This window comes from Penicillium mononematosum, assembly GCF_028829835.1.
Source record: "Penicillium mononematosum strain IBT 11891 chromosome Unknown utg000001l:1.0-4488741.0:1.0-4491989.0, whole genome shotgun sequence".
Classification (NCBI taxonomy): domain Eukaryota; kingdom Fungi; phylum Ascomycota; class Eurotiomycetes; order Eurotiales; family Aspergillaceae; genus Penicillium; species Penicillium mononematosum.
In genome coordinates this window covers 4,358,600-4,385,708 of record NW_026643271.1, presented here as the reverse complement: position 1 = coordinate 4,385,708, position 27,109 = coordinate 4,358,600, and the positions used below count along the sequence as shown (strand labels likewise).

Here is a 27,109-nt window from a genome sequence, read left to right as displayed (position 1 = left end):
ATCTTCACTCAAGATAAACAAAAATAGTTCGGTAAATTTTACTCACTTTCGTGGTGTAGATTAATAATGTCTTACTCGGCGACTTCGGGCTTGCCGATCTTGTTGAAGCTTGACTTGAAAGGATATTTTCGATATGGGAGGTGTGCTGCTAAGGACAATAATTCGTCGGGAATGGCTATTACCTTTTTGCGGCTATTTTCACTGAACTACATGAACTGGCGGTTTCTTACTCCGTAGAGGATCCTTAGTGGTAGTACTCCGTAGTGCTGATAGTAATGCTCAGGATTGGAAAGTAGCATCCATGGATGGTGCTATTATTTACAAGTAGACGCATTCAGTTTCCCTGTCATCTGGCCCTTTGACTCTCTGGTTCGTCTATTTCTAGATATCTTTTCGATCTATTTTGTATCTCATCTTTTGAAATGGATGGGTTATTATTATATTCTTAGATAAAGGGATCTCAAGGGTCCGCCTTTACCCAACACTACCCTTTTAGGCTTTCTCCCTACGGTCTCTTCCGAAGTCACAAATTATAGCTCGCATCGAATTGTCAGTCTAATAGTTCAATACCAAATTGTAGTTCATATTGATTATACACAATTGGGCTCTATGGATCACTGTTCTATATTTAGCAACTTGTCATCAATCTGCGATAACCAACTGGAAGTGGGGTAATTGTCCCGCAACAACCAAGATGTCAGAAGTTCCCTTTCTCTACGTCAGTCTGAAAATATGGAAGTCACCAAGGAAAAGGTTCAAGGGGTCTTGAACAAATCTGCCCTCCGCTGTCGAGGCCCAGGAGGTGCCATCGCCGTCGTCAAAGATGGCGAGGTCATCGGCCAGCGCGTCTGGGGATTCGCCGACCTGGACCAACGGATTCCCATGACGGCTCAAACCCAGATTCCCATCTGTTCAATTACTAAACAGTTTGTGTGTGCGTTGTTGATTGACTTGGAACGCAACCCAACCCCGACATTAGCTGCAAAGGGCGATGTCCGGAAGCAGCTTTCAGATCATCTCACGGAAATACTAAGCCCGGAGCTCACTTCTGACGGTGAACTGACAATTGACCGGCTATGCGACATGCAATCCGGTATGCGCGACTACTGGGCTATGACCACACTGTGGGGGTCTAAGCCCGACGACGAGTTCCTCATTGAGAGAGACTGTGGTCCACTACTTGCCCGAACCAAGTCATTCCAGTTCCAGCCGGGAACGGAATATTCCTACTGCAATTTCAACTTCCACCTACTTGCCCGAGTAATTGAGCGAGCTACCGGGGAGTCTCTGGACAAATTGCTCGAAGAGCGAATACTCCGACCGGCTGGTATGAGCACGGCATTCCTTTGCCCCAACACCGCACATCACCCACCGCCCTGTGTCGGGTATGAGGGCGACGAGCAGCATGGTTTCACAGCGGCTATCAACAGAATGGAATGGTCCGGTGATGCCGGGCTAGTGGCTTCACTCACTGATATGATCGCGTACGAGAAGTATCTCGATCGCTGCTGCTCTGATCCACAAAGCTGGTATCACGCTGCTATAGCTACGCCGAAGTTCAAAGATGGTACTCCTGCAACGTACCGTTATGGGCTAAGTCACACTGACATCGATGGTGTGGACACGATTGGACATGGTGGAGCGTTGCGAGGGTATCGGTTGCACCGACGACACGCGCCACGCGAGCGTTTGTCCGTCGTCATTATGCTTAACAGTGACTCGGGCACATTCGCCCCCAACATTGATATCTTCAGAGATCTGTTGGGACTACCAAAGCCTGCATCTACATCTGTCCAGGCGGCAGAATCTTGGGTTGGCGCGTTCCTTGATCAGGATACCCAGCTGGCGCTTGCCGTCACCAAGGGCGCACGGGATGGAGAGGTGGCCATCAGCTACGATGGGTCTGCCGAGCCCATTAAGCTTAGTGCACCGAATCATGGAAAGTCTGACTCGATGGTTGCTACGATTGATGGAGATTTGTTGAGTATTCATCGCGTGAGAGATAACCGGATGCTTAGTGCTCGGCGTATTGTCCCGAAAGAATCAATCCTTAAGGAGACTTCATTTCAAGGTATCTACCACTGTGCCGAGATTGAATCTACCTTCCATTGCCTTGGCCAGGATGGGATGCTATACGGTGCGTTTGACGGGTATTTGGGTCAAGGAAATGCAACTCCCATGAAATATCTGGGAGATGATGTCTGGGCTCTGACTTGTCCACGTGGTCTGGATGCACCGGCTCCAGGAGATTGGACTATTGCCTTTTCTCGGGATGAGCACGATGCAATCCAAGGGTTTACGATTGGTTGTTGGTTGGCTAGGAAGATTGATTATGTGAAGAAAGCCTGAGGGTTCTGTTATATCATGCAGAATCATGAAATATAGCCAACTATATCTATCTATATTCTTACTGCACAGGCCTGGTTTGTGACCAGGCACTTGTGCTTCTTGGCTGGTATACTACATTTCCCAATGACAATGCACATTTCGTGACCGTCGGAAGAACATAAGATATCTCAGATATCAAGTCAGCAATTTCTTACATGTGCTTTGACAGATTCTTTCCCTTTCTTTTGCTGATGTTCATGGTGGCACTTGAGTATCCATACCATCGTCTCAATCCCCATTTGCATAAGCACCTTTTTTGCACGCCTTGCTAGGAGAGCAGATACCTTCACCTCGACGATGACTTCTCGCTGGATAGTTCTAGCCGCTTTGACTTCCATTTCGTACATGGTGCCGTCGTACTCGTAGAATCTGAGCCGTTGGCCAATGGCCACAATTCCGCGGACGGTGGGGCTGAAGCGAGGATCTCTATGAATCGATGCAAGGTATCTTTCCAGTTGGACTCTCGCGCGGTTCCATGTATAGCCAACGAATTTCCCCCCTGGCTTCTTGCACTGCACAACTAGAAAGCGCTTGCGGGTATTACCAACATATTGGTGCACTTCGAAATCCGAAAAACCCCGTGAGCCACCTTGGAGGCTGTGATGACCTTGGGGGCAAGTAACATGACCGTTACGGACGTTGAATTGCCAGGTCAATATGGAGTTCGCATACATGACCGACTCGCCCTCGGCGCTGGGCAGGCTAATTCTGAACACCTTAGCTGACCCGGCTGTGGCAATTGAAGCCTTGCCAAGAGTCACCTCTGACTGGGGACTACTAAGAGGCTATATCAATCATCTCTCGTAGCCTTTCAGTCTGCCATCCGACTGCTCGGATGAAAGATGGCACTTAAGGCTACTATGGTGATGATTGGCTCGGACAAGGCTTTCTTGCTGATCTAGCCGTGCCTGAGCCGCCTGGATTCTGCTTCTTGCAGATCTTATCGCAGAGTCAATTACCGTTGACCTGATCCTTAAGTCCCCGTGTCTCTCTGACCATTTCTAGGTCGCTATCGTTACCGAAGGCGTTCGCCTAGGCATCGATACTGACGGGAAATGGCGTGAAAAGCGAGCTTGATATCGAAGTGGAAGGCAATTTAGAGATATCTAGCATCCTGTGCAGGTCGTTGGCTTTATTTGACTTAGATTCTTGAACCCCGTAGGCGACTTCCCCCTATTGTGGTGTATCGGTTTCCTGGGGGATGAGTTTAAGCTGGTCGGCTGTTGCCCTGGTTGAGTTGATTGACTTGGGCTCAGGCGAGAAGGACAGGTTTAGGATTATCATGGCTCTTTTCTCCTCGATGAGAGGTAGTTGAATTCACGTGGAAACTGATTGCATAGTGAGCAACAGCCGGCGCATAGGTATGATCTTCAGTTTACATACCGGATATTGTTTAGTTGGTGGTTCAGCCATGGACGGGAAAAGAAGCATTAGGTGATAGCTCAATTTACGATGGCTGTAGGTCCATCTTCCATCAGGAGGGCAGTGCTCATGACAGGGGATTTCCTCTCCCGTCGTTTGCCTCATGGAACTGAGCTTGCAGGCTGCATGGGGACAAGCCGTGAGACGGCAGAATTTGAGATGGAATGGGGATGATGGGGGAAAGCAAGAAGAAAGTAAGGACACATCGACAAGGCAGAATATCCGCGTATAGACTATCATAATCAAAGAGTCGTATTCGGTGCGTATAGAAAAATATATACAATATCAACAGTCATTGTTAGCAGACGCTTTTCTGCATGTCTAATGCTCAGAAACAAAGATACCGGCCATACCCATGCCCTATTCGAAGAGATTAATATCTAAGATTAAAGTCATGATGATCGGAGGTAACTTACAGTGCCCACGCACATCGAAGTCACGGCGACTCGCTTATCCTGTCGACGTAGCTCAGACAGAGCAGTGACGACCTGGCGTGCGCCAGTGGCGCCCAGAGGGTGACCAAAAGCACTTTGAGATATTAGTATGGTATCAATCAAATCTGGTCGAAGACCACTTACATAGCACCACCACGCGGGTTCACCTTGGATTCATCCAAGCCCAGCTTGTTGACGCAGTAAACACCCTGTAATGAAGTATGTTAGTCTTGCAAAGTACATAGTCACTACTCGATAAACTTACCATTGAGGAAAAGGCCTCGTTAATCTCAAAAATATCAATGTCATCTTTGCTCAAGTTGAACTTGCTCAGGATCTTGGGAATGGCAAGGGATGGGCCAATACCCATTATTCTGGGTTCCAGACCAGAAACGGTAGCACCGCAGAACTTGGCAACGATGGGTTGGCCGAGCTGCTGGGCGCGCGAGCGCTTCATCAAAACCAGCGCAGCAGCACCATCAGTAATCTGACTGGCGTTACCGCCGGTGGTAGCGCTAGGGGCCCACTGGGGGAAGGCAGCGCGGACCTTGCTGAGGGACTCGGGGGTAGTACCGTAGCGGATGCCGTCGTCACGGTCCACGACAATATCCTTGACCTCGCCGGTCTTGGGGTCCTTAATTTGAGTCCTGACGGGGACGATCTCGTCCTCCAGCCAGCCGGCCTTCTGGGCGCGCTCAGCCTTCTGGAAACTGTTGGCAGCGAACCTGTCATGCTGCTCGCGCGAGATGTTGAACTGGTTCGCTACATTCTCCGAGGTTTGGCCCATAGGTTGGGAGTTCTGCGATGCGATCGGGTGCTTGGTGATGCGTTCGGACATTTCGGGGGCGCCGCCGTCGGCGTTCTTGCTCATGCTCTCGGCTCCCACGGCCACACCGACATCGATGGATCCTGCAATGATCTGGTTGGCGATGTTTTGCACGGCCAGTAGACCGGACGAGCAGAATCGGTTGGCGATGGAGGCGGCTGCTGTTACGGGGTAGCCTGCTGCCAGCACGGCGGAACGGGCGACATATGCGGAGCCGGGGCAGAGGACATTGCCAACACAGACATCTTCAACGAGGTTGGGGTCAAGGTTGGATTTCTCGCGGACGGTCTGTTTTGATAAATTAGTTACTGCGATTTATTTCCTAATGGAGGGAAAAAAAAGTACCGTGAGAAGTGAGACGAGGAGATCATCCACGGTGGTATCCTTCAATCCACCCTTGCGGGCTTTGGTGAGCGGCGTGCGGGCCAAGTAAGTGATGACCTGCCAATTGATTAATTCCAAGGTGCAAAGAGTCGTGCATAGCAGTAACATACCACGTCATCTGGGTTCTTGGCTAGAATCTTCTGGCGGGCCGAGCCAGGAGCCAGCTGGTTGGCGACAGAGTTCAGACGTTGTTGTGGTGAAGACATTGTAGATGAAGAAAACAACAAGAGAGACTCGTTCTAATCTCTTTGATCTCTTTAATGTCTTTAATGTCTCTTCACGCTAAAAATGAACCGCGGCTTCTCCAGGTTTCTCCACGCCGAGCCGAGTCCGCCGAGTCCCTCCAGGACAATTCGAGCCGAGTGGAAGTACCGAGACTTCGGAGGTCATACAATGTATGATACGGTAATTGGGCATTCCTCGGCTTGTAATGGGAGGTGGTGATTGGTATATTGATGGTATTGAAGACGTTTCACGGACCCACATGTACATTGGCTTCAAATATTTGAATATTTGAATATTGATCATGATGGGAGTATATTGACAGATAGAGAAGTACTCTGTTTTCAAATGTTGTCTTTAATATGTTGATGCTCATATTTTCAGGAACAATTCCAAGGCACCTCGGGAGAGCTATTTGACCAAAACTGGGGAAAAGCCCAACGGAATATGGGGCATTTCCCGTAAACAGACTCGTAGACTCCACTACGGGTGATGGCCAATGTAAAAAGGCTTAGGGAGTTGCCTCTCCAGGGCTGTTTTTATGAACGGCAGATCGAGTCTGGCTAACTTCCGTTGGAGTCCCCGAGGCCTAGCGATCTTTATATCTGGCCAGTTTCTGAGAGGTTCTAAATTTCCATTACATAGAGAATAGACGATACCCCCCGTTACAAGACATTGAATTCTTGCTGAATTGACAAGAAGCCTCGACTGAAAATAACTCAAGCTTCTCTGCCGCGATGGACATTTTATCCGAAGTCGGTGCGCCTGCGGTAGCTATGGCATCGGCCTTGTCGGTGGCCGCCGGCGCTTATCTGAACGCGAAGCTTGCCATTGCCACTGATTTGCGAACAATCCACAGCGACAAGGCTGCCGCAAAGCGGTTAAGTGAGCGCATCGCTAAGCTCGATGGCTCAACAACCATCTACAAGATGCTCGAGCGGGCGGTGGAAGTGGAAGGTCGAGCTGCCACAGATGCGCTCTGGTTTGAGCAGAAGACCTGGTCCTATGGCCAATTGAAAGATTGTTAGTATCGCTCCTCCGTCGAGAGGACTTATCACCTAGGTGCATCTGATTGCTGATACGACTGTTTGCAGTGGTCGACAGAATGGCTGCTCTTTTGAAGAGCCGTGATATCAATCCCGGTGATACAGTGGGTGTCTTTACCACCAACTCACCGGAGATGGTCTTGACCGTATACGCTCTATCAAAACTGGGCGCTGTGGCAGCGATGATCAATACCAACCTGCGAGGTTTGTCGATCATCCAATTCCAACCCAGGGGAATAGACTGTTGACACTAGTGACAGACGATACTTTCATCCATTGCGTCAACGTCTCCGGCTCCAAATTAATCGTTTCAACCGCAGACCTGTCTCAACACGTCTGCGTCGACCTACCACACTTCACACTCAGCCTGGGTTCATTCGAAGGTGCCGAAACAGGCGCAATTGAGCTCATCGCCTCTGGAACCCTCCAGCAATTCTCCCCATCAGGACTTGCAGCAGCCAAGCGCAGCCCAAAAGACCTTTCCCTCCTGATCTACACATCAGGAACAACCGGGAAACCCAAAGCCTGCGCGATCCGCAACATGCTCACTCTAATCACCTCCAACCCACACTCGGCAGATGTAAACAACCACTCAAGGTACCACCCATTCCGCGTGTACTCCCCTCTACCATTATTCCACGGTACAGCCTTCTTCACCGGCCTATGCGCCGCCATCGGAAACGGAGGCACATTATGCCTTGGACGTAAATTCTCCGCCTCGAAATTCTGGAAGGAAGTGCACGATTCAGGTGCAACCCGCATCCTATACATCGGCGAGCTATGTCGATACCTTCTCGCGACACCGCCATCACCCTACGACCAGGACCACAAGTGCATTGTGGCAAGCGGTAACGGGCTACGCGGGGAGATCTGGGAGAAGTTCCGTGAGCGCTTCAACGTCCCCGAGATCCGCGAGTTCTACCGTTCAACCGAGGGAGTCGCCAAATTCGACAATCACGGTATTGGAGCTTGGGGTGCTGGCAAGGTCGGGTTTTCTGGGCCTATCCGCCGGTTCTTGGAAGATGACACTTTCATCGTCAAGTACGATACTAATACCGAGATGCCGTACCGGGATCCTGCCACTGGGTTCTGTGTGAGGGCTGCGCTTGGACAAGAGGGAGAGGCAATTGGTCGCGTTCGGGACCGTAGTATGCTGATTGAGTATCTGGGTAACGAGGGTGCGACGGAAGAGAAGCTTCTGCGTGATGTGTTCCAGAAGGGAGATCTGTTCCAGCGCACTGGTGATCTGGTTGTTCAAGATGAATCTGGGTGGGTGAGGTTCCAGGACCGGGTTGGCGACACTTTCCGGTGGAAGGGCGAGAATGTTAGTGCGGGTGAGATTCGAGACCATATTTGCCGGATTGATGGTGTGCATGATGCTGTGGTATATGGCGTGAAGCTAAGCGGGTATGTTTCGAGGCTGTCTTTTGCTCTTTTGTTTGGTGAGATTGGATTGCTGACGGCCTATACTAGGTATGATGGTCAAGCTGGAGCCGCTGGTATTACGCTAGAATCACCAGAGGTTGAAACAGAGTTGATGTCGACCTTATGCAAGGCGCTCAAGAAGAAGGGTGTTCCTTCATACGCTCTGCCTCGACTGGTTCGACTCACTGAGAAGTAAGCATTCCCTTGGTTCGATAATTTGGCCGTGCCGCTAATCAAACGTAATCTGCAGGGTTGCTACAGGTGTCACTTTCAAGCAGGCTAAAGGTGATTTAGCGAAGAAGGGCTGGAACCCTCGCCAGGACTCGGGCGGCGATATTTTGTACTGGTTGAACGGCACAAAGTATCAGAAGCTGGAAGAGCAAAGTTGGGCGGAGATTGAGAGTGGCAAAGCCAAAATCTGAGTCTGCACTCTTTATGATGTACCCAATGCTTGTCCCTCTTTTTCTAGAATATACGGAGTACATATGTAGGCCAGACAATGAACGCCATTGTAGATACTTTAGACTGATGAGGTCTAGGTGGATCCAGCCGAATGGGTCTAAAGCATCCAAAGAGGAAACGATAGTGGAGGGGGAATATAAATTGATACTGCTGGCACATACATATTCGATTCTAGTTACGCGCGCGCTTAACAGACTGGCTGTGAGCCTCCAGGGCATCTTCATTTTTAGGTCCAACTTGCGGCGCGATTTTAACCTGATATTGACTAGCCCACCTGCAAACAATACTGGCAAAGTTGCTCTGGAATATGTGAAAATATCTGCTTAAGGCTTCGTGCCCTCACCTGCCCTCCTCAGCTATACGTTCAGGACACCATCAGGGAGACCACTTCTGGGCAATATATATATATATATCGTTTCAGTTCGTTCACCTACATCTCCACATCATTGTCAATGCATCGCCTCCATTGCTATTTGGTTGGCTTTCCAAGTACCCCACATGGCTGCTACTTGTGTGGAAGCCCAGATGTCGGATGTTCGAGCGAAACGGAAGTTCAACAACTAACTAGAACGCCTTCTTGGAGCCTGGAATGTATGTTTCACAAATGAGATAACTAATCCCTGGCATGTCCGCTCTGATCTGACGGCATTCGGATGTCGATCATTGATAAGGATTAGGGACCTGGAGTATAGTGGGTCAGATCAGACTCCCCACTTGTGTTGAATGTTAGCATAAGATGAATATTGTCAGTGTCGAACATGAACGATTTCGGATAGAAATACAATTATTGTCTCGTAGCAGGGATTCCTTTCCTCAGCCACATGCAGGTACGTGAGTCGTAGAACCACAGAGCGACAGAAACGGTATAGATCTGCCCCTGGGATCACGTGTGGAGGCGTCATCAAGTGACATCTCTTTCTCCTCACAACCTTGATCTCCGCCTCTGAATCCCCAACTCCACACCCTTTTGAACTAGAAAGCACTCTTTTGGTGCTACTTGACTGCACATAAGATATCCACCACCTGCGCCCATTTTTCCGAACTACAACTGTCATAGGCATGAAGTTCTTATCAGCCGCCAGCCTCCTGGTTCTTACCGCTCCTCTTGCAAATGCAGCCGCATTATCTATCTTCGATCCCACGCAGGCTTCGCTGAAGGCGAACGACAATGAGAAGTACCCAGTCAAGGGTGAAAACCCCCTGCAGTACTGTGCCAAGCCAGACAATTACAAACTCCAGATCGAGTCGGTGGATCTGGCACCCAACCCGCCTCTACCGTAAGTCGTCCACGAAGAGTATTATCTAAATGTAGTAGATTTCGATAGCTAACATCTCGGTGATAACAGAGGACAGACGTTAACAATCTCCGCCAAAGGTACCTTGCTCGAGAGAATCGAGAAGGGCGCTACCGTGAACCTGGAAGTGAAATGGGGTCTCATCACTTTGATCAAGCAGACAGTTGACCTCTGTGATGAGCTTAAAAATGTGGACCTGGAGTGCCCCCTAGAGAAGGGCGAGATGGTTCTGACGAAGGAAGTGGACTTGCCCAAGCAGATCCCACCGGTACGTTGTTTTTACAATCGTCTCAGAGCAAAGCAAACAGCTAACGTCCTTTTATAGGGCAAATACTCCGTTCTTGCTGATGTTTACAACAAGCAGCAGAACCAGGTCACTTGCCTCAAGGCGGATGACATCGTGTTTCACTTTTGATCCCGTCTATTTTAGACATTGCTTTGCATCCACTCACCAGGTGGCTTCTCTCGATTTGCTAAACTGTCAACGTCATTAGCTTATGTGCTTGACTCGGGGGCCAAACATCCGCAATGCTCTTTTACACGCCCTTCTTATGACTACTTCAATATTCGCATCTGTTGTTTCGAGTTCTATAACGCTTTGCAGTACTTTCGGATATCATTTGGACTTTCTCATTTCTACGCTCTTCGCATCTGTTATTCTTTTACAATCGTCTGTATAAACCACGAGTACGGCACTGTAAACCTGACAGCCTCATATGTCTGTGGCTATAATATACAATCACGTCATCTCCACTGACCACCCAACGTATGTTAAATGAATTTTGTAGAGCCGGGAAGAAAATATATGTAAAGGGTATACGAACTAGTTCCAGTTGCATTGGGTATCTTCCCTCCTGATATTTCCATGTTTCCTTCCCAGTTATACTCAAACGCTGAGATTCTCAGGTGATGTTTAAATCCTGCAGGTGGAACGGCGAAACCAACTCGCCATTTCCCAGCTAAATGACAAAGACAAAGATTCATGTAAAACAAGTCTACTCCCCAAACAGACGACGCACGCGCTTAAGAACGCTGTCTTTCTCCGGGTCATAGGGGTGGTCTTTGCTGGGGATTTCGAGGACAGCCGGAAAGGGATCGGCGAATGCGTCGACGCTATGGCGGATGCGTTCTGCGATCTGAGGTTGCGGCACCCGTTAGCGAACATGGTAAATATCTAGCGCAAGATACGAGGAAGCAACTAACATGCTGGTTAATCAAGAGCACAGCGATGTCTTTCCTCTCCTGGGTGAAGTTCTGGAACGCGCGTTCGATTTCCGAAGTCTCGGTTTTGGAATCAACGACAAGGAAGTTTCTCTGGGAGTCTGGTGGTTCGGTGACATGCTGTAAAAGGAGCCAGTAAGTTAGGGTGGCTTTTCATATAAATGTCATGGAGATGTGACGTAGATGGGGTAGTGAACAGTTCATACCCCGACACCTGCGAGCAAAAGACCAGTAACGGAGCTGCGTTATAGGTTGGGCTAGGTCAGCTGGGCACAAGCTTTTCGAGGACGAGCAATTTGGAAGAAGGGTCTTTACTCTTCATCACCAATGACAGCCAGGAATTGCCGCTCCTGGGGTACCGAGTTAGCGATCGGAGGGGTCATTCCATTGAATCGATGTCAAGTACCTTGGATGTTGCGGCCGATGCCGCCATGATGAGGGAAAAGAAAAGAAAGACCCGAGATTCCCGAGACACACAACCTTCCAACTGGAAGTTCGAGATAGATCAAGTAAATGACAGATCTGGTCCAGCTGTCCGTTGATCACCGTGGTTATCGCCGGGAGCTGGGTATTACATAAGCTGATGCAATTTCTCAGATTTGTTTACTGCAGGGCTTCAATGTCCGCAAAACAATCGTGACCTTTGACTCAACCGCCCCTCACCTTTGATGCTCTTGCATCATCTTCTTGATTAAGACGAAGCTGCTGAGGAACAGCTTCCGTCTACTACGACTCCCATCCTCCGACATCATGCCTCGACTTGTACGCCGCCGCCCGCTCTCCGAGCGGATACTCTCACACCTCAATCCATACGACTTTCTGCTTTGGCTTTCTGAGGAATTTGAAGGCGGTGATTGGGATCAGTTGGAGAAAAACTGGGCTTTGCCTATTGGTATTGCGCTCAACGTGATATTCCTTATTGCGCGAGCAAATAGTCGGTCCGGTGGCAGCAAGGCTTTTGACGATGTGTTCGGCGACGACGATGGCACATCCCTGCTTGGGTGGCTTGTACGTTATTCTTTTCCTGTCTTTATATCTCTCATGTTGCCCGACTATTCGCGAGATTCATGGAGCTAATCGGCCGTGATTGTTCTTCTTAGGCCTCATTCATCGTCCATTTGATGGCCGTTGCCTCTACGGCCAATGCTATCTACACATTCCAGAAGACGAGGCACTATCGTCTGTTTGAGAACTCCATCGATAAAAACCCGGCGACGCCATCAGCACATCGTGTACGCGTTGATTCGAGCCCCATGATGCCGTCTCCCCTGCGATACATCGCCAAGGCGCTATCAACAGAATCGGCACACTCGAGAGCCCACCCAGATGCACAGCGGGATGTCTGGGAGCTCGCAATTTGGGATCCTTCGCCACTTTGTCTCCGACTCTTTTGCCTGTTTAGCCCAGGACACGTCTTGGTATACTGGCTGTTCCTCCCGACACAGCTTTCCGATCCTCGCCCCAGCGTGACGATTGTGACAACGATCGTCTTGACAGCTCTTCTGTCTGTGCAGATGTCCTTCATTTCTTCTTCTTACACACAGCAAGCCAAGGACCAGAAGGTTGTACACAAAGAGGTCTTCAAAGAATATGACACTAAATATGTACAACCTCGAACGCATCCCTTGATGAGAGATGTTGGCACGCAGTTCTCGGATCCGTATGGTGAACCGCCCAAGACCGAGGACGAGTGCAACAGGGTCGAGACTTACAGCCCAGCCCATATCATTAACCGTGGTTTCAAGACCAGTCCCAACCCTAATTACCTCAAGCACGTCGACCCAGAAGGTTTCACCCCGGTCCGTCAGCCGACTGCATCGACTCCGATCTCCTCTATATTCCAGGGCCCACCAACCAACACCCCGAGCATGTCCCGAGATGGCTCGCCGATGGCTCGAGGTACTAGTCGCACAACAATGCGGCAACCGCAGTTCCGATCAACTGCAACAACAACAGGTGATGGAGGAAGCCTCGGTATTTACAGCCACGCAAACTCTCCGCTGAGAAAGTCTGCAACAACTTCATTTGATCGCCGCTTACAAAACAATGGAGACTTTGTTTACAAGGAGCGTGGCACAACTCCCTTGATGCGGAGCTCCAGTCCGCTGAAAAGAAAGCAGTGTGCCGGGTGGAATGAACCCAGGTAGCCCAGCCACCATCAATAGATCAGATAACCTCAGCAACCGTCGAGAAGCAGGCCGGTTCTAAGACGAATGAATGACCGAATTCCATTTCCACAAGCATGAAACTTTGCCGACCCAGATGCGCAGTTTTCTCCAAGGCATGCGCGGTAATGACGCGATAGCAGCACCCTTCGTACATATATCCCATCCTTAATTGAGGCTATGCCTGATACAACTTTACATTTTACGTCTGTTTCATGGTATTCACACATGTTCGCCACGCTGGGGAATGCAAGCTGCTCATCTAGGGCAACCTACTGTCGTTAGGGTCATTGCCTTTAATTTTTTTTTTTCCATTTTTGGTTTCCGATCGCTCGATATTGATCTTTGATTTGATTGACTTGGTCATCGTATTCAATTCAATTGGCAGATTGCTTGCCTCGGAGTTACCAACTTACTACGTCCACGTTGTGATCACTACCCCTTTATCATGCACGACACACAAAAAGCTCTGGCAGCCACCTGGGCAGCCTGTGACGATCCTGAACTCAGCGATCGGCGTACTCACAGCCTCCATCACGAGATCCTCGAGCACACCAACATACCTAAGACAAATCCCGCCGATCGCGTCACATCAGTCGACCCTGACCACTACAACCGCAGCGAACAACCCCCTCAGTACATCCAAACCATCCACGCTTCGACATCCGAGCCTTGAACAACTCGATAGGATGGGAGGGCGAAATGGAGCGCATTGTCGCTGAGGAACAGGCGACCACAGGAAGGCAACGCATAATTTCCCTCCAAGATATGCCGCCGCCAGGATCGCCCACCAACATATCCTCCAACGACAACGATGAGCCATAGCGCGGCCAACTAGCTGCCCGGGACAAAGGCAAGACCGCATGCGTCCAACCCAGGACAACATCGACACCACCCATAGCCACCGACAAGGACAAAACCGCCGGGGACGATCCCATAAACGACGCGGCATGCCTGTCGAGCGGGAAGCGCAAGACTACAAAGCGCAAGCCACAGGGTGCCAGCCAAACCCGAAAGCCAGTGCGGACAGCGAGCGTGACAGAGCCTGCGGCCCACTAGCTGCGCTACGTCTGACATATGAAAAAGAACGGCACACAACTAGACTACGCACATGTTAACAATCGACTTACGCCAACGAGGATGACGCTAAATCCGTTAAGCTAGGCGCACCACCCACCCACCTCGCCAGCAGCCCAAGGGGCTCCCCCCAACAACTCAAAAGCAACCCGATACCTAACAACAACACTACTCCATACTGTGCAAAGGTTTTCCCCCACCCCAATCAATGCGGCCCCACAGCCACTCCGCCACACCATATATCTGCCGAGCGCGTGAGTGAGGCCAAAGGCGTGAGAACTGTCGCCCTGCTGGAGAGATGGACCAGATGGATGAGCTCCGGGCACAAGCCCAAGTCTCACTACCACGGCCACGTGGAGACTGGCCCGTCCACATCTAGTTAGCTAGCCAATAGGATAAGAACAGCACTTTACCATCAACAGGTTTCCACCTTTGGATGTACCAACCGGGGTAGAGTAGGACAGGTACATGTGGTTGTATGTAAAGAGACTACAGCAGAGGCGGGAAATCTTTCAGCATCATCTCATTACGTTTGTCAGGAAAGGGGAAATTTGAGACCGTACCTTCCTCTGGCCAGATTGGCCTGGAGGTTAAAAATTGCCTCTCTGTTAGGTTTGACGTAGAGACGAGAATCGAAAGGGGGCCACGTTGACAACTGTGCTTTTTCGCGTTAGCCAGCTACCTCCGAAGGGAGGTTGCTGTCGCTTATTGTCGATATGCGGAGTGTTATGGGTTAAGAGCAGAGTGCAAAGGTATGCTCCTTATACACTCCTTTACCAGATTGACCCTTATTTTTCTTTTCAACTTCTAAAGTTACAAGCCACTTGCTATATTATAGATTCCATGTAGGTATCTACATCTCCACTGATATAGAAGTTAATGTAGAAATTGATAGAAATTAGATATTAACATAGGGAAGTTCCCCTTTTTTTCAAGGACCCTTTTCTACTATCTCTCAACCAAGACGTATATACTATTATTATAATTGAGATATACCAAGGTAGGGATTACAAGAAGTGGAAAATACCATATGGTGGTTGGAGAGAGGTTGCCTACATGTACTCCGTACGAGTAGACCATTGCCCTCTACCACAATGTTCAACGCCACCCTCAGATATCTGGATCGCACTTTCTTCTTCAAATCCAGCTATTCAGCTTCTACAGGTGATGCAATTCATTCTTGGAATGCGGGACTCACGAGGAAACTGCCATTCCAAATGGGTCATTTCAGCATTTCCCCCAGGGGTTAGCATTCCTCATGGGCATTCCGACACATTATTCTTACGCGTTATGAGCGCGATCACCTATGAAGATCTCTCAGTCTTTTTGGATCGCCCCGCTCCTTTGAGTCTATCTATCGTATCCTTCGACAGCCGCCGACATAGACCTTTGCTCAGGAAAACCAGCACAGGGACAGACTACCCTCTTCCCACTCTTCACTTCTCGCTCATACACGGCATGGGCTAGGACAACTACTCATTGTGCTGTGCCCATAGCATTTGCAACCTCAACTACAATCGCTGCAGTCTCAGCCCAACATGGACGAAGCTCCTGTCAAACTTCCCGATGGACACCTCGTGAATCTCTCACCACGACCTATACGCCAAAGTGCCTACAAAGCGTACCGAGCCGAATACAAGTCTTCGACGGAGGCCTCAGCAACACCCCCACCTCGATACCGGCAAGAAGGAAGATCACCGGAATATGCTGTATCAGGAGGCGCATCGGGGAATATCTCCCAACTGCCCAAAGCTACCAAGCTGCCGGTCCCGAGGAGTCTCGCGGAAAGTCGTAAGGATGATTCAAATCAAACAACTAGTCCCACTGCCCTTCCTAAGCTGTCCTCAGCCGGCCACTCCTCGGGACGGCTCGGTGACCAGCCTGGACCGTTGGACAAAGGTCACGATCAATACTGGAGGAAAATCCGGGATAAATTGCAGGAGTCGCCATTATCAACAAGACGTGTCAAGAGCAAGGAAAGCGACAATAACCAATCTCTTAACTCACGCATATCCTATCACCGCAGCAGACCTCCTGCCAGCACTAGCCAAGATCAGGCAAGCCCCCGGGCAGGTACCCCACGATCCGGCATCCCGAGTCCAAGCACTGTCAAGAGCAGTCCCTCGCAGGGGTCGAGGAACGATGCTTCCACTTGTCCCGTAGACAGCCAAAGCAAATGGCGGAAGAAAGACGACCAATGGGTACTCATGGATGTTACCGAAACCGCGTCCCTGAAATCATCAAGGACGGACGCGACGACTGATTCTAGCGCTCGATCTCATCCTTCCGTTTCGCCAGTGTCCGCCGAGAACAGTTCTATCACTGACTGGGAAGACCGATTCGTTGTGAATATGCCAACTGCAAAGGATCCCAATCCACCAATGATGACGGCTCAACAAATTGCCGAGTATCAGAGAAGCATTGAACGGGTACACCGGGACGGTGGGCAAATGACAGACCCGGACACAGTGCCTAGTCGTAACGTGTCTCCCGAGATCAGATTCAACCCTAGCGAACAAAAAGCACAGAGCCCAAGGGCTGTCAACACATACGATGGGGTGTACGAGGGACCTCAAGCGCCGACCTTGTCGCGAGATGAACATTGTCCTTCGCCGCAGCCTCAGCAAAATGCTCAGGCGGAGCAAGTTTCACAGCCTCAAACCCAGCAGCCCCAGCCCCAGTCCATGACTGCATCGCAACGTCAAATAGCCAACCGCTACTACAGCCCCGATGAAATCGGGTGTAATCGGATAAGCACAATTTGGGAGGAATCGCCCACAAAACCCAAGGAGAAGCGATGTCCCCAAAACGCCGACGGGTCTTTTTTAGGGTGCAGGGAAATATCCGGGGAGAAGAACCCAGACGAAATCCTCAGGTTCGCTTCCTCAGACGATGCCAGTCTCCATCCACCCCCATTGGCCCTAGGTTCCAAGAACAAGCAAAAGGTGTTGAAGGAAGTGAAGAAAGCCACAGACCGACAAACCACACACAGAGTCGAGGAGACTACAGTCCTTCGAGAAGAGCTACCACAAACTTCTCAGAATACGAGACCTGCCCAATGCTCGAAGCCGTCAGCCATGTGCCAGGATCAGAGTTGCTCCCAGAACCCAACCCCAATTCCGCGGACGAGGTCGCAGGACTCAAGCAAGGAGAATTACCATCCTACCAGCAATACACCCGAGCAGTCCAGAAGCCAGGAAGAAAACCTGGGGGAGGACGATGTGTTCATTATCACACCCACTATCACACGCACTATGATTCCCACGCCCGACAAGAAAGCATCTTTGCCAAAGCCGCAAGGGCTGCGTCGTCCTGGTGGCACAAATCACACAGTCACCGCCGAGGCCATCAAGGCCGTCCGGGCAAAGGCTCAGATGATTTCTACACCGTCAGGATTGCGGCTCGGGGAACCCACCGTGGATATCAAGCCAACAGGGCGTACCTTGACAACTTCTCAAACGCTGCCAGTCAGCAGCATCTCCACCACGGCCAAAGACGAATACGAGAAGGATCGGAACCAAGATCATGCGCAAGATCGCGGTCAAGAACGAGCAGCAGGTACAACGTCGAATACTATCCGTGGCTTCATCCGTACCTCCGGGCTCGCAAAACCCTCAGGGCTAGTCAGGTCACCCACGGATAGCCTTGCTACAATACTGCGCAACAGGACTGAGTCCCTTCGCACACGCGCCGAATCTCTACGGAATTCTTCGGGGTCTCCCCAGCGTTCAGACCAGAAGCAATCGCCAAGCCCTCCACCAATTCTTCCGTCTCAGGGACAATTCGGAATCATCACGATCAGAACGGTCATTTCAGTCAACGAAAGGGACCTCACCGGTCCCGGCAAACAGGCCTCCTTCGCCGCCAAAAGTTGCCACGCCGGAGAACAAACCAGAGGAAAATAAGCAGCCTTCCTCACGACCACCTACCCCAAGCAAACCAACGACGAAAAGAGTGACCTTGTCAGAGGGACCTCCTTCGTCAGCAAAACCTGATAAACCCCGTTTGTCAACTAAAAAGATTTCTGCACTAGCAAAGCCGTCAACATTGGAGAAAATCTGCAAGTCTACATCTACCACCCCAGCCACGCCTGAAAAGTCTTCTTCTCCCAAGGCAAAGACGCCCGATGCTTCACCAAAGAAGGCAGAGCAGGCGAGGGCCCTGCCTCGTCTCCATACTTCCGGTAAAGTCTTGGAAATCGCCGAACTCGATGGTCTTCAGGTTGCAAGCCCTAAGGAGTCTCTTCAATCCAACATCACAGACGTCTCTGCCGATCTAGGTGACATGCACTCTGAAGACAAGGATGATTCCGACGGACAGGGACTCAACCCTTTGGCTTTTTCGCTTCTTTTCAATATTCTTGTTGTTGCTGTCACCCAGGTGAATAAAGCGCTCCGAATGGGCACCGACAACCCTTATGTCAAATTTGTGGTCAACAACACCCTGAACATGACCTGCCACTGTTGGCATGTGTCCAAATGCATCTACACCACGGTTTCTCACTACCAGGCCACAGGCGCCTGGCCCAAGCCTTGCCGTGACCAGGCTATTACCCGGTTCGTGGTGGAGCTTCTTCAAGCCATTGTATATCTCTTGATTCTTGGGTTTGCAGCCATGCTGATGGCCCGTACTGTTGGCTATGTTGTTCTAGTGAGTAGCTGGATTGCATGGTTTGCCAGGCCGTTTGCGTGGGTGTTTCAATGTGTTGGCCGTGCCCTGATAATGTAAAATCAGCCAGACCTTTTGCTGTATGCTTGTACAAGATTGCTTCTCTAGAGGTCTCGAGCTTGGAAGTGGTCATTTTGTTGCTTTCGGGTCTTTGTCCTGGTCTCGAGCGGTTCTACCTACTCTCACCTAATTGTGTCTTTTGGCTGTATTCCTAGCTCATCGTTAAATAGCTCTCAACCTTGGATATTCTATATGAAACCATCTATCATTGTGTATGCCAATGTATGTAGTAGACAACAACTTGCATTGATATTCATCTTCTTGACCCGAAACCGAGACACAAAAGCTGAAGGCCCTGAACACCAGGGATGTGATCCAGCGTCGACTCTCCCATGTTGAAGAGGGAAATAAAATCATATCAGACTTTTGTTGTGTTCCCCGCAGAATTCGACTCGTGTATGATGCTCTCTCTCTTTTGCTGTCAAAAAATCAAAGACAAAAAAAAAACAGACCCAACTCCGTCATCCTGGTGTTGAATGGGCCTGTATGCTAGCCCGGAATGATCTTGCGAAAGCAATGCAAACGCAGAGAAAAGACACCGAATTTAAACATAGAAGGTCCGTTTCTCGAACATTTTCCATGCGCTGATGTGCGTTGAGCAATCCTTTTCCTCAGTTCATGCGAAGAAGGTATCCACGCAGCCAAGGTGCAATCTGCTGTTTTGTGAGACAAAAGCGGCATTCAAGAAAAGCAAGAACCGAAAGAAGAGATCAAAGAAAGCAGAAGGGAAAAGGCAAGGGGGAAAAGCATGGCTAGGCTACCGTCGGCCGTTATAGCCACCCTTGCCAGCTCTATGAATTGAGACCAAGCGCAAAAGAAACACAAAGATAAAAACGGAATGGGCCGTAAGGGCAAAATTATGTTGAATTTTTGTTCTTCTTTCATTTTTTTTTAATTCCTCCATTCTTCTGGACTGTACTAGGCCAAACAGAAAACATCAAATAGTCCAGAAGAGAAGCACCGGGCCCCAAGAAGAACAGATCCGAGAAAATAAAAGAGAATCCGATCGACGAAGCGCCATTGTTAAAAGAGACGGGGTATCGGTACATTATGTTGAAATGAAAACGCTGAGGAAGAAATCGTTGAGAGGTCTTCAGTCGTGACGCCATAAGACATTGCAGGGGGAGCCCGAGATGTGTTGGAGTAGTTGTTTGTATGGGCTGTGTTATCGTTGAGATGAGTGATGTTGAATTAGGTAAGATGTTGAGTTGTTATGAGATGTTTGCAAAGATGGCATACGACCGAGGGGGTCGAGGGGGTCGAGGGTGTGAATGAGTAGCAACCGGTTCTGAGTTGACCTCGGGAAGGGAACTGGTTTAGTTGGCAGCAACGCCGTTTGGTTCGGCGTGGCCGTTGGTCAATGGCTTTCCGGTCACCTCGACGTTGAGATCTTTGATCTCGAGGCCATTGAATAATTCGAAGACAGCGTTAGATCGGTGGAAGTCGTTGTCGACGATATTGACAAGATACCAGTCGTCCATCACATGCTGAATCAGCTGGCGACTAGGGCTCGCTGCGTCATGACACTTGGACCAGTGCTCGCCCAAGAGGTATGCCTCATCCTTCCAGGCCAAGAAACTGACTGTCTCGACGATTGTGGGCTGGATAATCTCTCGTCCGGCGAAGATACCCCAGGTCAGGGCATTCGGGCTGTCACGTGTGTTGGTCTTGAGCTCGCCCTTCTTGTTGGTGGCGTGGTAGGTCAAATCATCGTTCTTCTCAATGCGCGTGATGAGCTCATCGATCAAGTTGGAGGGGACCAGAAGCTCCAGGTAGGCCTTCTGGTAGACGAAACCGTTCTTCGGGCCCCATCCATACACTGGATGAGATGACTTGACTCCATTGACAGCGGGCTGAGAGTTGATTGTCAGGAATCCGCGCTGGTTCAGTTTGAGCAAGTCCTCCTGGATTTCGTGGGCTTCGGTCGTGATTGGTGAGTCACTCCACGGCAGTCGGTCAAGCTTGCCGGTCAAGAAATTAACAAAGATATCCGAGATATCCTTGATCGATTTTGGCTCGCCCCAAAGTTTGATGTTCTGCTCATTTGTGCCCTTCAGGCCCACACCGTAAGCGTCGAGTTCACCGAACGCAGGGAACGAGAATCGGTCCAGCGACCGTTAGGGGTACTCGTCCCAGGTCTGGGTACGAGCAACGTATGATGAGTTCCGGTTGCGCCAGAATACTGGTCGCACATCCTCTGATCTTCGGCCAAGGCCAAGGGAGGGCCGCCAGGGCAGTGGGCGTTGAATGGGGGAATCTTCTGACGGGGTAAGTTCGAGCTCTTTGAGAACCAATTGAGTCGCCTGAGCCAGGTTCATAGTATAGCTAGGCAATTTGTTAGGAAATGTCGTTGAGAAGAGTAGTAGAGTAAACTTACAAGTGCAAGTGCTTGATACCAGCTGCGATCAGCTGTCTGCACATATTGGCAATCAGAGTCTTTCCGATATCTCGAACCGCGGAATCATCGTTCTTGACCGGCTCAAGGGCCTCCATCCACTCAGAAGGCACCTTAACCTTAGTCCAGTTGGACCGACGAATGAAAGAAGCGTATGTCTGAATGGGCATGATACCGGGGATGATGGGGACATTGATGCCCTTGGCTCGGCACTTTTTCACCCATTCGATGAAGTTATCAGCATCGTAAAACATCTGAGTGACCACAAAAGAGCTGCCCGCATCAACCTTCTCCTTCAAGTGGTCGATCAACTGGTCCACATCGGTGTTGTCATCGGCGCCCTCGGGATAGCCGCCCACGCCAATGTCGAAGTGGTTGCCATATTTTTCCCGAATGTATTTGACCAGATCTTTCGCATAGCAGAATCCATTTTCCGCGGCCTCCCATGCCTCCTTTTCTCGCGGTGGGTCTCCCCGAAGAGCCAGAATGTTGGTGCAGCCAGCTTTGTAGGCAGCTTGGAGCGCTTGGTCAACTTTCTCCACCGGCATATCTGTGCAAGTCAGGTGCATGCAGGTCTCCAAGCCATAGACCGATTGTGCCACGCTGACCATTTCGCAAGTCAGATCCGATAAGCGACCACCAGCACCCCAGGTGATATCGATGAATGAAGGACCCAACCCATGCATGCGGTCCATTCGGTCATAAAGATTCTGTACACCCTGGGCGGTTTTGGGAGGGAAGAACTCGAAGGAGATTCCAGTCTTTCCCTCCGCCTCATTTTTGGCAAGCTTCTCTCGGATATGCATCGTGTCGGGTTAATCTAGTCTTCGTAAGCATATCACATAGTCTTAAGAAGCCATCAATTCAAGGGTTTGTCTTTGTGCTCTTGAACACACATACCGACAGCTAGCAATAACTAATTAAATTGTTTGTGGAACTTGGGACACCTGTGCAGATGAGACAGAGTACTTCTGCTATCTGAGAGCCTGAGCACAATCCCAGTGTACTGTGACACCTAAATGTCCAGGACCTAGGAATGAAGGGGAATGGATAAAACAAAAAATTCGAAAAAGGAAAAAATTGAATAAAAGAAGGAATTGCGAGGCTCCAAAGGAGAGTGAAGGAGAGGAATTGAGGGATCCGGTGAGCGGAACATTTTGGGGGACAACATTTGGCGGGGAAGGCCGGCCATCGGAGCACGTGTTTTGTTTCTTTAAAGGGGAATTAAGGGGGGAGTTAGGGGGAAATTAAGAAAAGAAAGTGCATAGTATAGGAAATAATATATGTTTCTTTCATTTCCTGCTCTTTCTCGATTAGAAAATAACTGGCAATGGGACTTTTATAGCAGAAACCAGTTTTTCAGACCTGATAAGGCGCAATATGAAGCCCATACCGCCTGCCCCGCCATAGAAAAAGAAGTTCCGGCAAAATTTTCCCGACTCGAATTTCGTTGACCTTGACTCTTTGACTATTTGACTCTTTGACAATTGCTTCAATTCTCCCAGGAATTACTTAGCGTCCATCACAACTCTAAAATGTCGGCTGTTCCTCCCCCATCTGCCGATCAGGACTACAAGTCCACCCTCCTACCTCTCCTCATCTCCAACAATGTCCTCTCGTTCGGCACTTATGTCCTGAAGTCCGGCCGCGAATCGCCCTACTTCTTCACCTCTTCCCTCCTGCACACTGCACCTTTGCTGCGCGCCTCCTCTGCTGCATACGCCAGTGTCCTCTCCGCCGAGCCTTTCGTCACTACCAACGCCGACGGCACCGCTCAGCCCAACTTCGACATTATCTTCGGACCCGCATACAAGGGTATCCCCATTTGTGCATCTGTCACCAACGAGCTCGCTGTGCGGGATTCCCTATCTGGCAAGACTACATGGGACAATGTGAGCTATTCCTTCAACCGTAAGGAGGCCAAGGCACATGGCGAGGGTGGAAACATTGTCGGTGCCCCGCTGAAGGGCAAGCGGGTCATCATTGTGGACGATGTCATCACTGCTGGCACTGCACTCCGTGAGGCTGTTGGTATCATCGAGAAGGAAGGCGGTATCGTCGCCGGTGTCGTTGTCCTGCTGGATCGGGAGGAACGTGTCAGCGATACCGAGCCCAAGAGCGCCATTGGCGTTGCCCAGCGCGATCTTGGTGGCAAGATCCCCATCCGGTCAGTTATCGGTCTCCACGACCTGATTGAGAAGCTGGGTGATAGCATTGGCGCCGGCGAGATCCAGCGGCTGAAGGATTACCGTGAGCGCTACGGTGCCCAATAGACATCGGCTGGAATCCGCCAAATCAAAGGCATGATGTATGAGCAAGGACAACAGGATGGATACCAGGATATTTTGGAGTCTGAAAATATTATTACTTAAATATTACCCACATCCAAATAAGGAGACGGGCACATTTCTATATGGACTATTTAACATGTCGATACACAACCATATACTATAGACTAGCTAGCAAATGGCTTTCCCATTTGCCCATCTTGGAACCACATGATATAGCGGGCAAGCAAAGCTCGCACTTTTGATTTGGAATCGCCCGGGAAGGTTCCTGGCAGACGGGCCATACCGGTGCTCAACTCAGGAATCAGGGATGTTGAAGAGGAACTTAGCAATATACTCCAATCGGGAAACATGGAGCTGTGAATGCCAGCTCTGCGGTCTCTGCTTTGCTAATTATGTAGAGCATATTGATAATCTGGTGTGTTGGTGCAAATGTTTTTACTATCTGAATATTTCTACCTATGTTGTATTCCAGCACACCCCTGAACTGACTAGTTCCCCTCGGACGTCGGAACCCCTGAGAGCAAGACAATACAATGTTCCACATAAGCTTAAAGAAATAGATAGTCTGAATTGAAGTATCTCGGCAAGCCAATAATGGTAATTAATATTACGCGGCAAGCGACACACAGCACGGCAGATGCTACTGGGCAGTGTATTGATGTAGATAGATGTATATACCAGATACAGCGCTCGGGCAATATGTATCTACCGAGTTCATCACTTGATCAGTTACATGGTGGGACATACTTTGACACCGTACACACTGATTCCAAAAAGAAGTAACTGCAGTGGATAAGACGTTGGTTTTATGCGGCTACAGCCTAAGAGGGTATGGAGATGAACCACTGAATACATATATATATGTATGCAATTTGGGCTTGCACTTTGGCTTTTCCAATGAGAACAGTAGACTAGATTGAATTTGAATCCTCTCGCACTAGTCATTATCTATGCAACCTTCCAGGGTTGCCCCCAGATTCTAAATGAGACATCTAATCGGTGCTGTGTATGCATCTAACATATGGCCACTTCCGGCGATATCCCAATGGTTGCCTGCGTTTCACAAGGAGTAACAGCGCGGGACCGGGGGAAGAACCGAGACTATTCAGGTATTTTCAACTCAGTAGAGATCTAAAAACATAATTGCTCGACTATCTCCAAATCCGTAGGTATTTCCAACTAGCATGACTCAGTTTCTATTCGAGTGGCAGAAGGCCTCCAAAATCTAGCAACACCAATACCTCAACTAACCAGCAAGTAAATGGTAAAGAGCCTGATTGTTCGGCAATCAACTTGCCTCTGAAACAAACTCATAAGTTTAATGGATTTAAGAACCCAAGAGACTAATCAGAACGTTATTAGGTTCTAACTGTTCGGTCTCTGACTCGAAGGTTTAGGGCTATTACATGCCGTGTCTTAGTGGTTAGGTCTTCGGGTATTTTTATATTATATTCTGCTTAATGTCTATAGAAAGGTACGTTGAGTATAAGTGAAACAATCTTATTTAATAATATCTCCTTATGTTCCATTCTGTACCCCAGAGAATAGTACGCCGTGAGATTCGTTGACGCGGTCAGTGAATACACATAAACCCATGACGCTTTTCGGGACAGTGAATTGCAGGTGACATGGTGTTACCTCTGTGTTCTTGACTCTACTACACATAGGAACATTAAGTGTCTCTGATCTAGTGTCACATGTCGTCTTCCAATTAACCAGATCCCAATAGACCACTGAATCGTCTCAAAATTCTATTATCAAACCTTAGGGGCCTGGCTTACTACTTGGAATTTTGGCAGATTAGTAGATATATCAATAAGTACTATTAATATCTCCGTCAACCATATATGTTTATTCAACTGCCCTCTCACGGAAAGCTAGGATTACTCATAGATGGCCACCTAATTCTCGAACCAATAATCCCGGTGTCCACGATGAACGTCAGGTTACATTTGGCTAATGCAGAATATGTAGCCATATTTCCATATTCAGAAGGCTCACTACATGGGCAAGCAGTGTTTCGGGAGTTTGAACGGTCAAGATCTACGAGCAGTGACTTGAACACCCGTTAAAGTGAGTCAGCTATAGTACAAAACGCAGCGTACAGGGAGGCTCGGATCCTGTATACCTATGTACTCCATACCCTTATGCAGGCTGAATAACAACTTTGGACCTAAGCACCCGCCCTAATAGGAAATAAAGATATCTTGTTTTTGTATGCATTCAAACACCGAGCTAACCTGTTATTTCTCTGACGGACACCATTTTAGAGTTGGTGCGCGTTAGACGGCATTTCTGCTGCAACTGTTGCCTCTACCACACATCCAGGACCCTGGAGGAAATGTTCGAGACCGCGTCGATGGTTCAATATCAATGATATATGGTTTGGGCACGTACTCCGACCAAAGTACTTTGGTAGCAAAATTAGTCTAGTTTGTCTACCGTCGAAGTTTCAATTGGACCAATATAAGACTGGATGTATATTCGGCGCTGCTCAGGCTCCCCACTGCTCTAGACACCATCCATAAGGCAGTCTCACCGAGTTGTTTGTGATACCTGCAATGCATGGATTGCTCGATTAGCCTCGTCGAGCCACGGCCATTCCATGGCGGCCGTCCCATGCAGAGAACTATGGTTATTGCTTGAACCCCGAGCGATGGTGACGCCTCGTAAGACATAGATCTTCGCCGCCTGAGTCCCATGGTCTCTGTAAATAGCCCACGGTAATTAGGACGTCAATCAACGCGCGAACAGAGCTCCGTGTACTTGCATCCTTTTTGCCTCCTATCAGGTGCGTCTTCGACTCTAACCGTTCATTCCGGGATTCAACGAGAATTGTCGAAGTAGCTTATGCCTAGTCTTAGGAACCAAAAAGAACATCAGGAGACTTGGTTGGAAGAAGTAGAGAGTAAAGTATCATGCTCCCTTTGAACCACATCGAATGATCTTACCACAGCTGGTAGTGCTCTACTATCTCTCGAACATTTTCAGGTTTCTCTTATTTCTATTAACCATTCCGCAGCTCTCGATTTCCTTTCTTTCCCTCTTTCCTACTTAGGAGAGCTCCTATAGATTGGAGGTCTATTGGTCATATTCTACTCGGAGGAAAATGATTGAAGTCTCTCGTTGATAACAGTCCTTTTTCCTCGTCAACACCCTTTCACAACTGCGACTTTCCGGAAACGCAAACTGTTAGTTATCTCTGCCCTGTTGGTATCTTCTCCTTTCAGAATACCTGACCGAGAATATCTTGCCATTGGTACCAGTCGGGTACACGAGCGTCTTTCCCATATCCTTCTAGAGAAATTAACCAACCTGCTAACAGGGA

The 27,109-nt window shown here is 49.3% G+C and overlaps 11 protein-coding genes across 11 annotated transcripts; 8 read left to right on the top strand and 3 right to left on the bottom strand.

The window, feature by feature from the left end:
• Positions 1–732: 732 nt before the first annotated feature.
• N7519_001673 (uncharacterized protein) lies at positions 733–2,349 on the top strand (the record flags this gene model as incomplete). The annotated part of the gene is made up of 1 exon (XM_057288451.1): positions 733–2,349. The coding sequence occupies one exon, from the start codon at positions 733–735 to the stop codon at positions 2,347–2,349; it is 1,617 nt and encodes a 538-aa protein (XP_057154534.1).
• Positions 2,350–4,131: 1,782 nt separating this feature from the next.
• On the bottom strand, positions 4,132–5,660 carry N7519_001672 (putative peroxisomal 3-ketoacyl-coA thiolase (Kat1); the record flags this gene model as incomplete). Its single annotated transcript, XM_057288450.1, has 6 exons — positions 4,132–4,170; positions 4,227–4,338; positions 4,389–4,453; positions 4,510–5,358; positions 5,416–5,511; positions 5,565–5,660. The coding sequence occupies 6 exons, from the start codon at positions 5,658–5,660 to the stop codon at positions 4,132–4,134; spliced, it is 1,257 nt and encodes a 418-aa protein (XP_057154533.1).
• Positions 5,661–6,413: 753 nt separating this feature from the next.
• On the top strand, positions 6,414–8,569 carry N7519_001671 (putative bifunctional fatty acid transporter/acyl-CoA synthetase (FAT1); the record flags this gene model as incomplete). The annotated part of the gene is made up of 5 exons (XM_057288449.1): positions 6,414–6,699; positions 6,771–6,926; positions 6,983–8,129; positions 8,196–8,339; positions 8,398–8,569. 5 exons carry the CDS (start codon positions 6,414–6,416, stop codon positions 8,567–8,569), a joined length of 1,905 nt encoding a protein of 634 aa, XP_057154532.1.
• Positions 8,570–9,668: 1,099 nt separating this feature from the next.
• On the top strand, positions 9,669–10,319 carry N7519_001670 (ML domain-containing protein; the record flags this gene model as incomplete). Its single annotated transcript, XM_057288448.1, has 3 exons — positions 9,669–9,886; positions 9,956–10,172; positions 10,230–10,319. 3 exons carry the CDS (start codon positions 9,669–9,671, stop codon positions 10,317–10,319), a joined length of 525 nt encoding a protein of 174 aa, XP_057154531.1.
• A 580-nt stretch (positions 10,320–10,899) lies between these two features.
• Positions 10,900–11,558, bottom strand: N7519_001669 (H(+)-transporting V1 sector ATPase subunit F; the record flags this gene model as incomplete). Its single annotated transcript, XM_057288447.1, has 5 exons — positions 10,900–11,040; positions 11,108–11,245; positions 11,332–11,365; positions 11,441–11,475; positions 11,532–11,558. The coding sequence occupies 5 exons, from the start codon at positions 11,556–11,558 to the stop codon at positions 10,900–10,902; spliced, it is 375 nt and encodes a 124-aa protein (XP_057154530.1).
• A 317-nt stretch (positions 11,559–11,875) lies between these two features.
• N7519_001668 (Nur1/Mug154 family protein) lies at positions 11,876–13,272 on the top strand (the record flags this gene model as incomplete). The annotated part of the gene is made up of 2 exons (XM_057288446.1): positions 11,876–12,133; positions 12,226–13,272. 2 exons carry the CDS (start codon positions 11,876–11,878, stop codon positions 13,270–13,272), a joined length of 1,305 nt encoding a protein of 434 aa, XP_057154529.1.
• A 466-nt stretch (positions 13,273–13,738) lies between these two features.
• On the top strand, positions 13,739–14,115 carry N7519_001667 (uncharacterized protein; the record flags this gene model as incomplete). Its single annotated transcript, XM_057288445.1, has 2 exons — positions 13,739–13,808; positions 13,928–14,115. 2 exons carry the CDS (start codon positions 13,739–13,741, stop codon positions 14,113–14,115), a joined length of 258 nt encoding a protein of 85 aa, XP_057154528.1.
• Positions 14,116–14,153: 38 nt separating this feature from the next.
• Positions 14,154–14,408, top strand: N7519_001666 (uncharacterized protein; the record flags this gene model as incomplete). The annotated part of the gene is made up of 1 exon (XM_057288444.1): positions 14,154–14,408. The coding sequence occupies one exon, from the start codon at positions 14,154–14,156 to the stop codon at positions 14,406–14,408; it is 255 nt and encodes an 84-aa protein (XP_057154527.1).
• Positions 14,409–15,905: 1,497 nt separating this feature from the next.
• Positions 15,906–19,095, top strand: N7519_001665 (putative NTP binding protein; the record flags this gene model as incomplete). Its single annotated transcript, XM_057288443.1, is given in 2 exon segments — positions 15,906–18,173; positions 18,184–19,095. 2 exon segments carry the CDS (start codon positions 15,906–15,908, stop codon positions 19,093–19,095), a joined length of 3,180 nt encoding a protein of 1,059 aa, XP_057154526.1.
• A 1,316-nt stretch (positions 19,096–20,411) lies between these two features.
• On the bottom strand, positions 20,412–22,296 carry N7519_001664 (methylenetetrahydrofolate reductase (NAD(P)H) MET13; the record flags this gene model as incomplete). Its single annotated transcript, XM_057288442.1, has 3 exons — positions 20,412–21,146; positions 21,249–21,420; positions 21,473–22,296. 3 exons carry the CDS (start codon positions 22,294–22,296, stop codon positions 20,412–20,414), a joined length of 1,731 nt encoding a protein of 576 aa, XP_057154525.1.
• A 729-nt stretch (positions 22,297–23,025) lies between these two features.
• On the top strand, positions 23,026–23,763 carry N7519_001663 (orotate phosphoribosyltransferase; the record flags this gene model as incomplete). The annotated part of the gene is made up of 1 exon (XM_057288441.1): positions 23,026–23,763. The coding sequence occupies one exon, from the start codon at positions 23,026–23,028 to the stop codon at positions 23,761–23,763; it is 738 nt and encodes a 245-aa protein (XP_057154524.1).
• Positions 23,764–27,109: the final 3,346 nt, after the last annotated feature.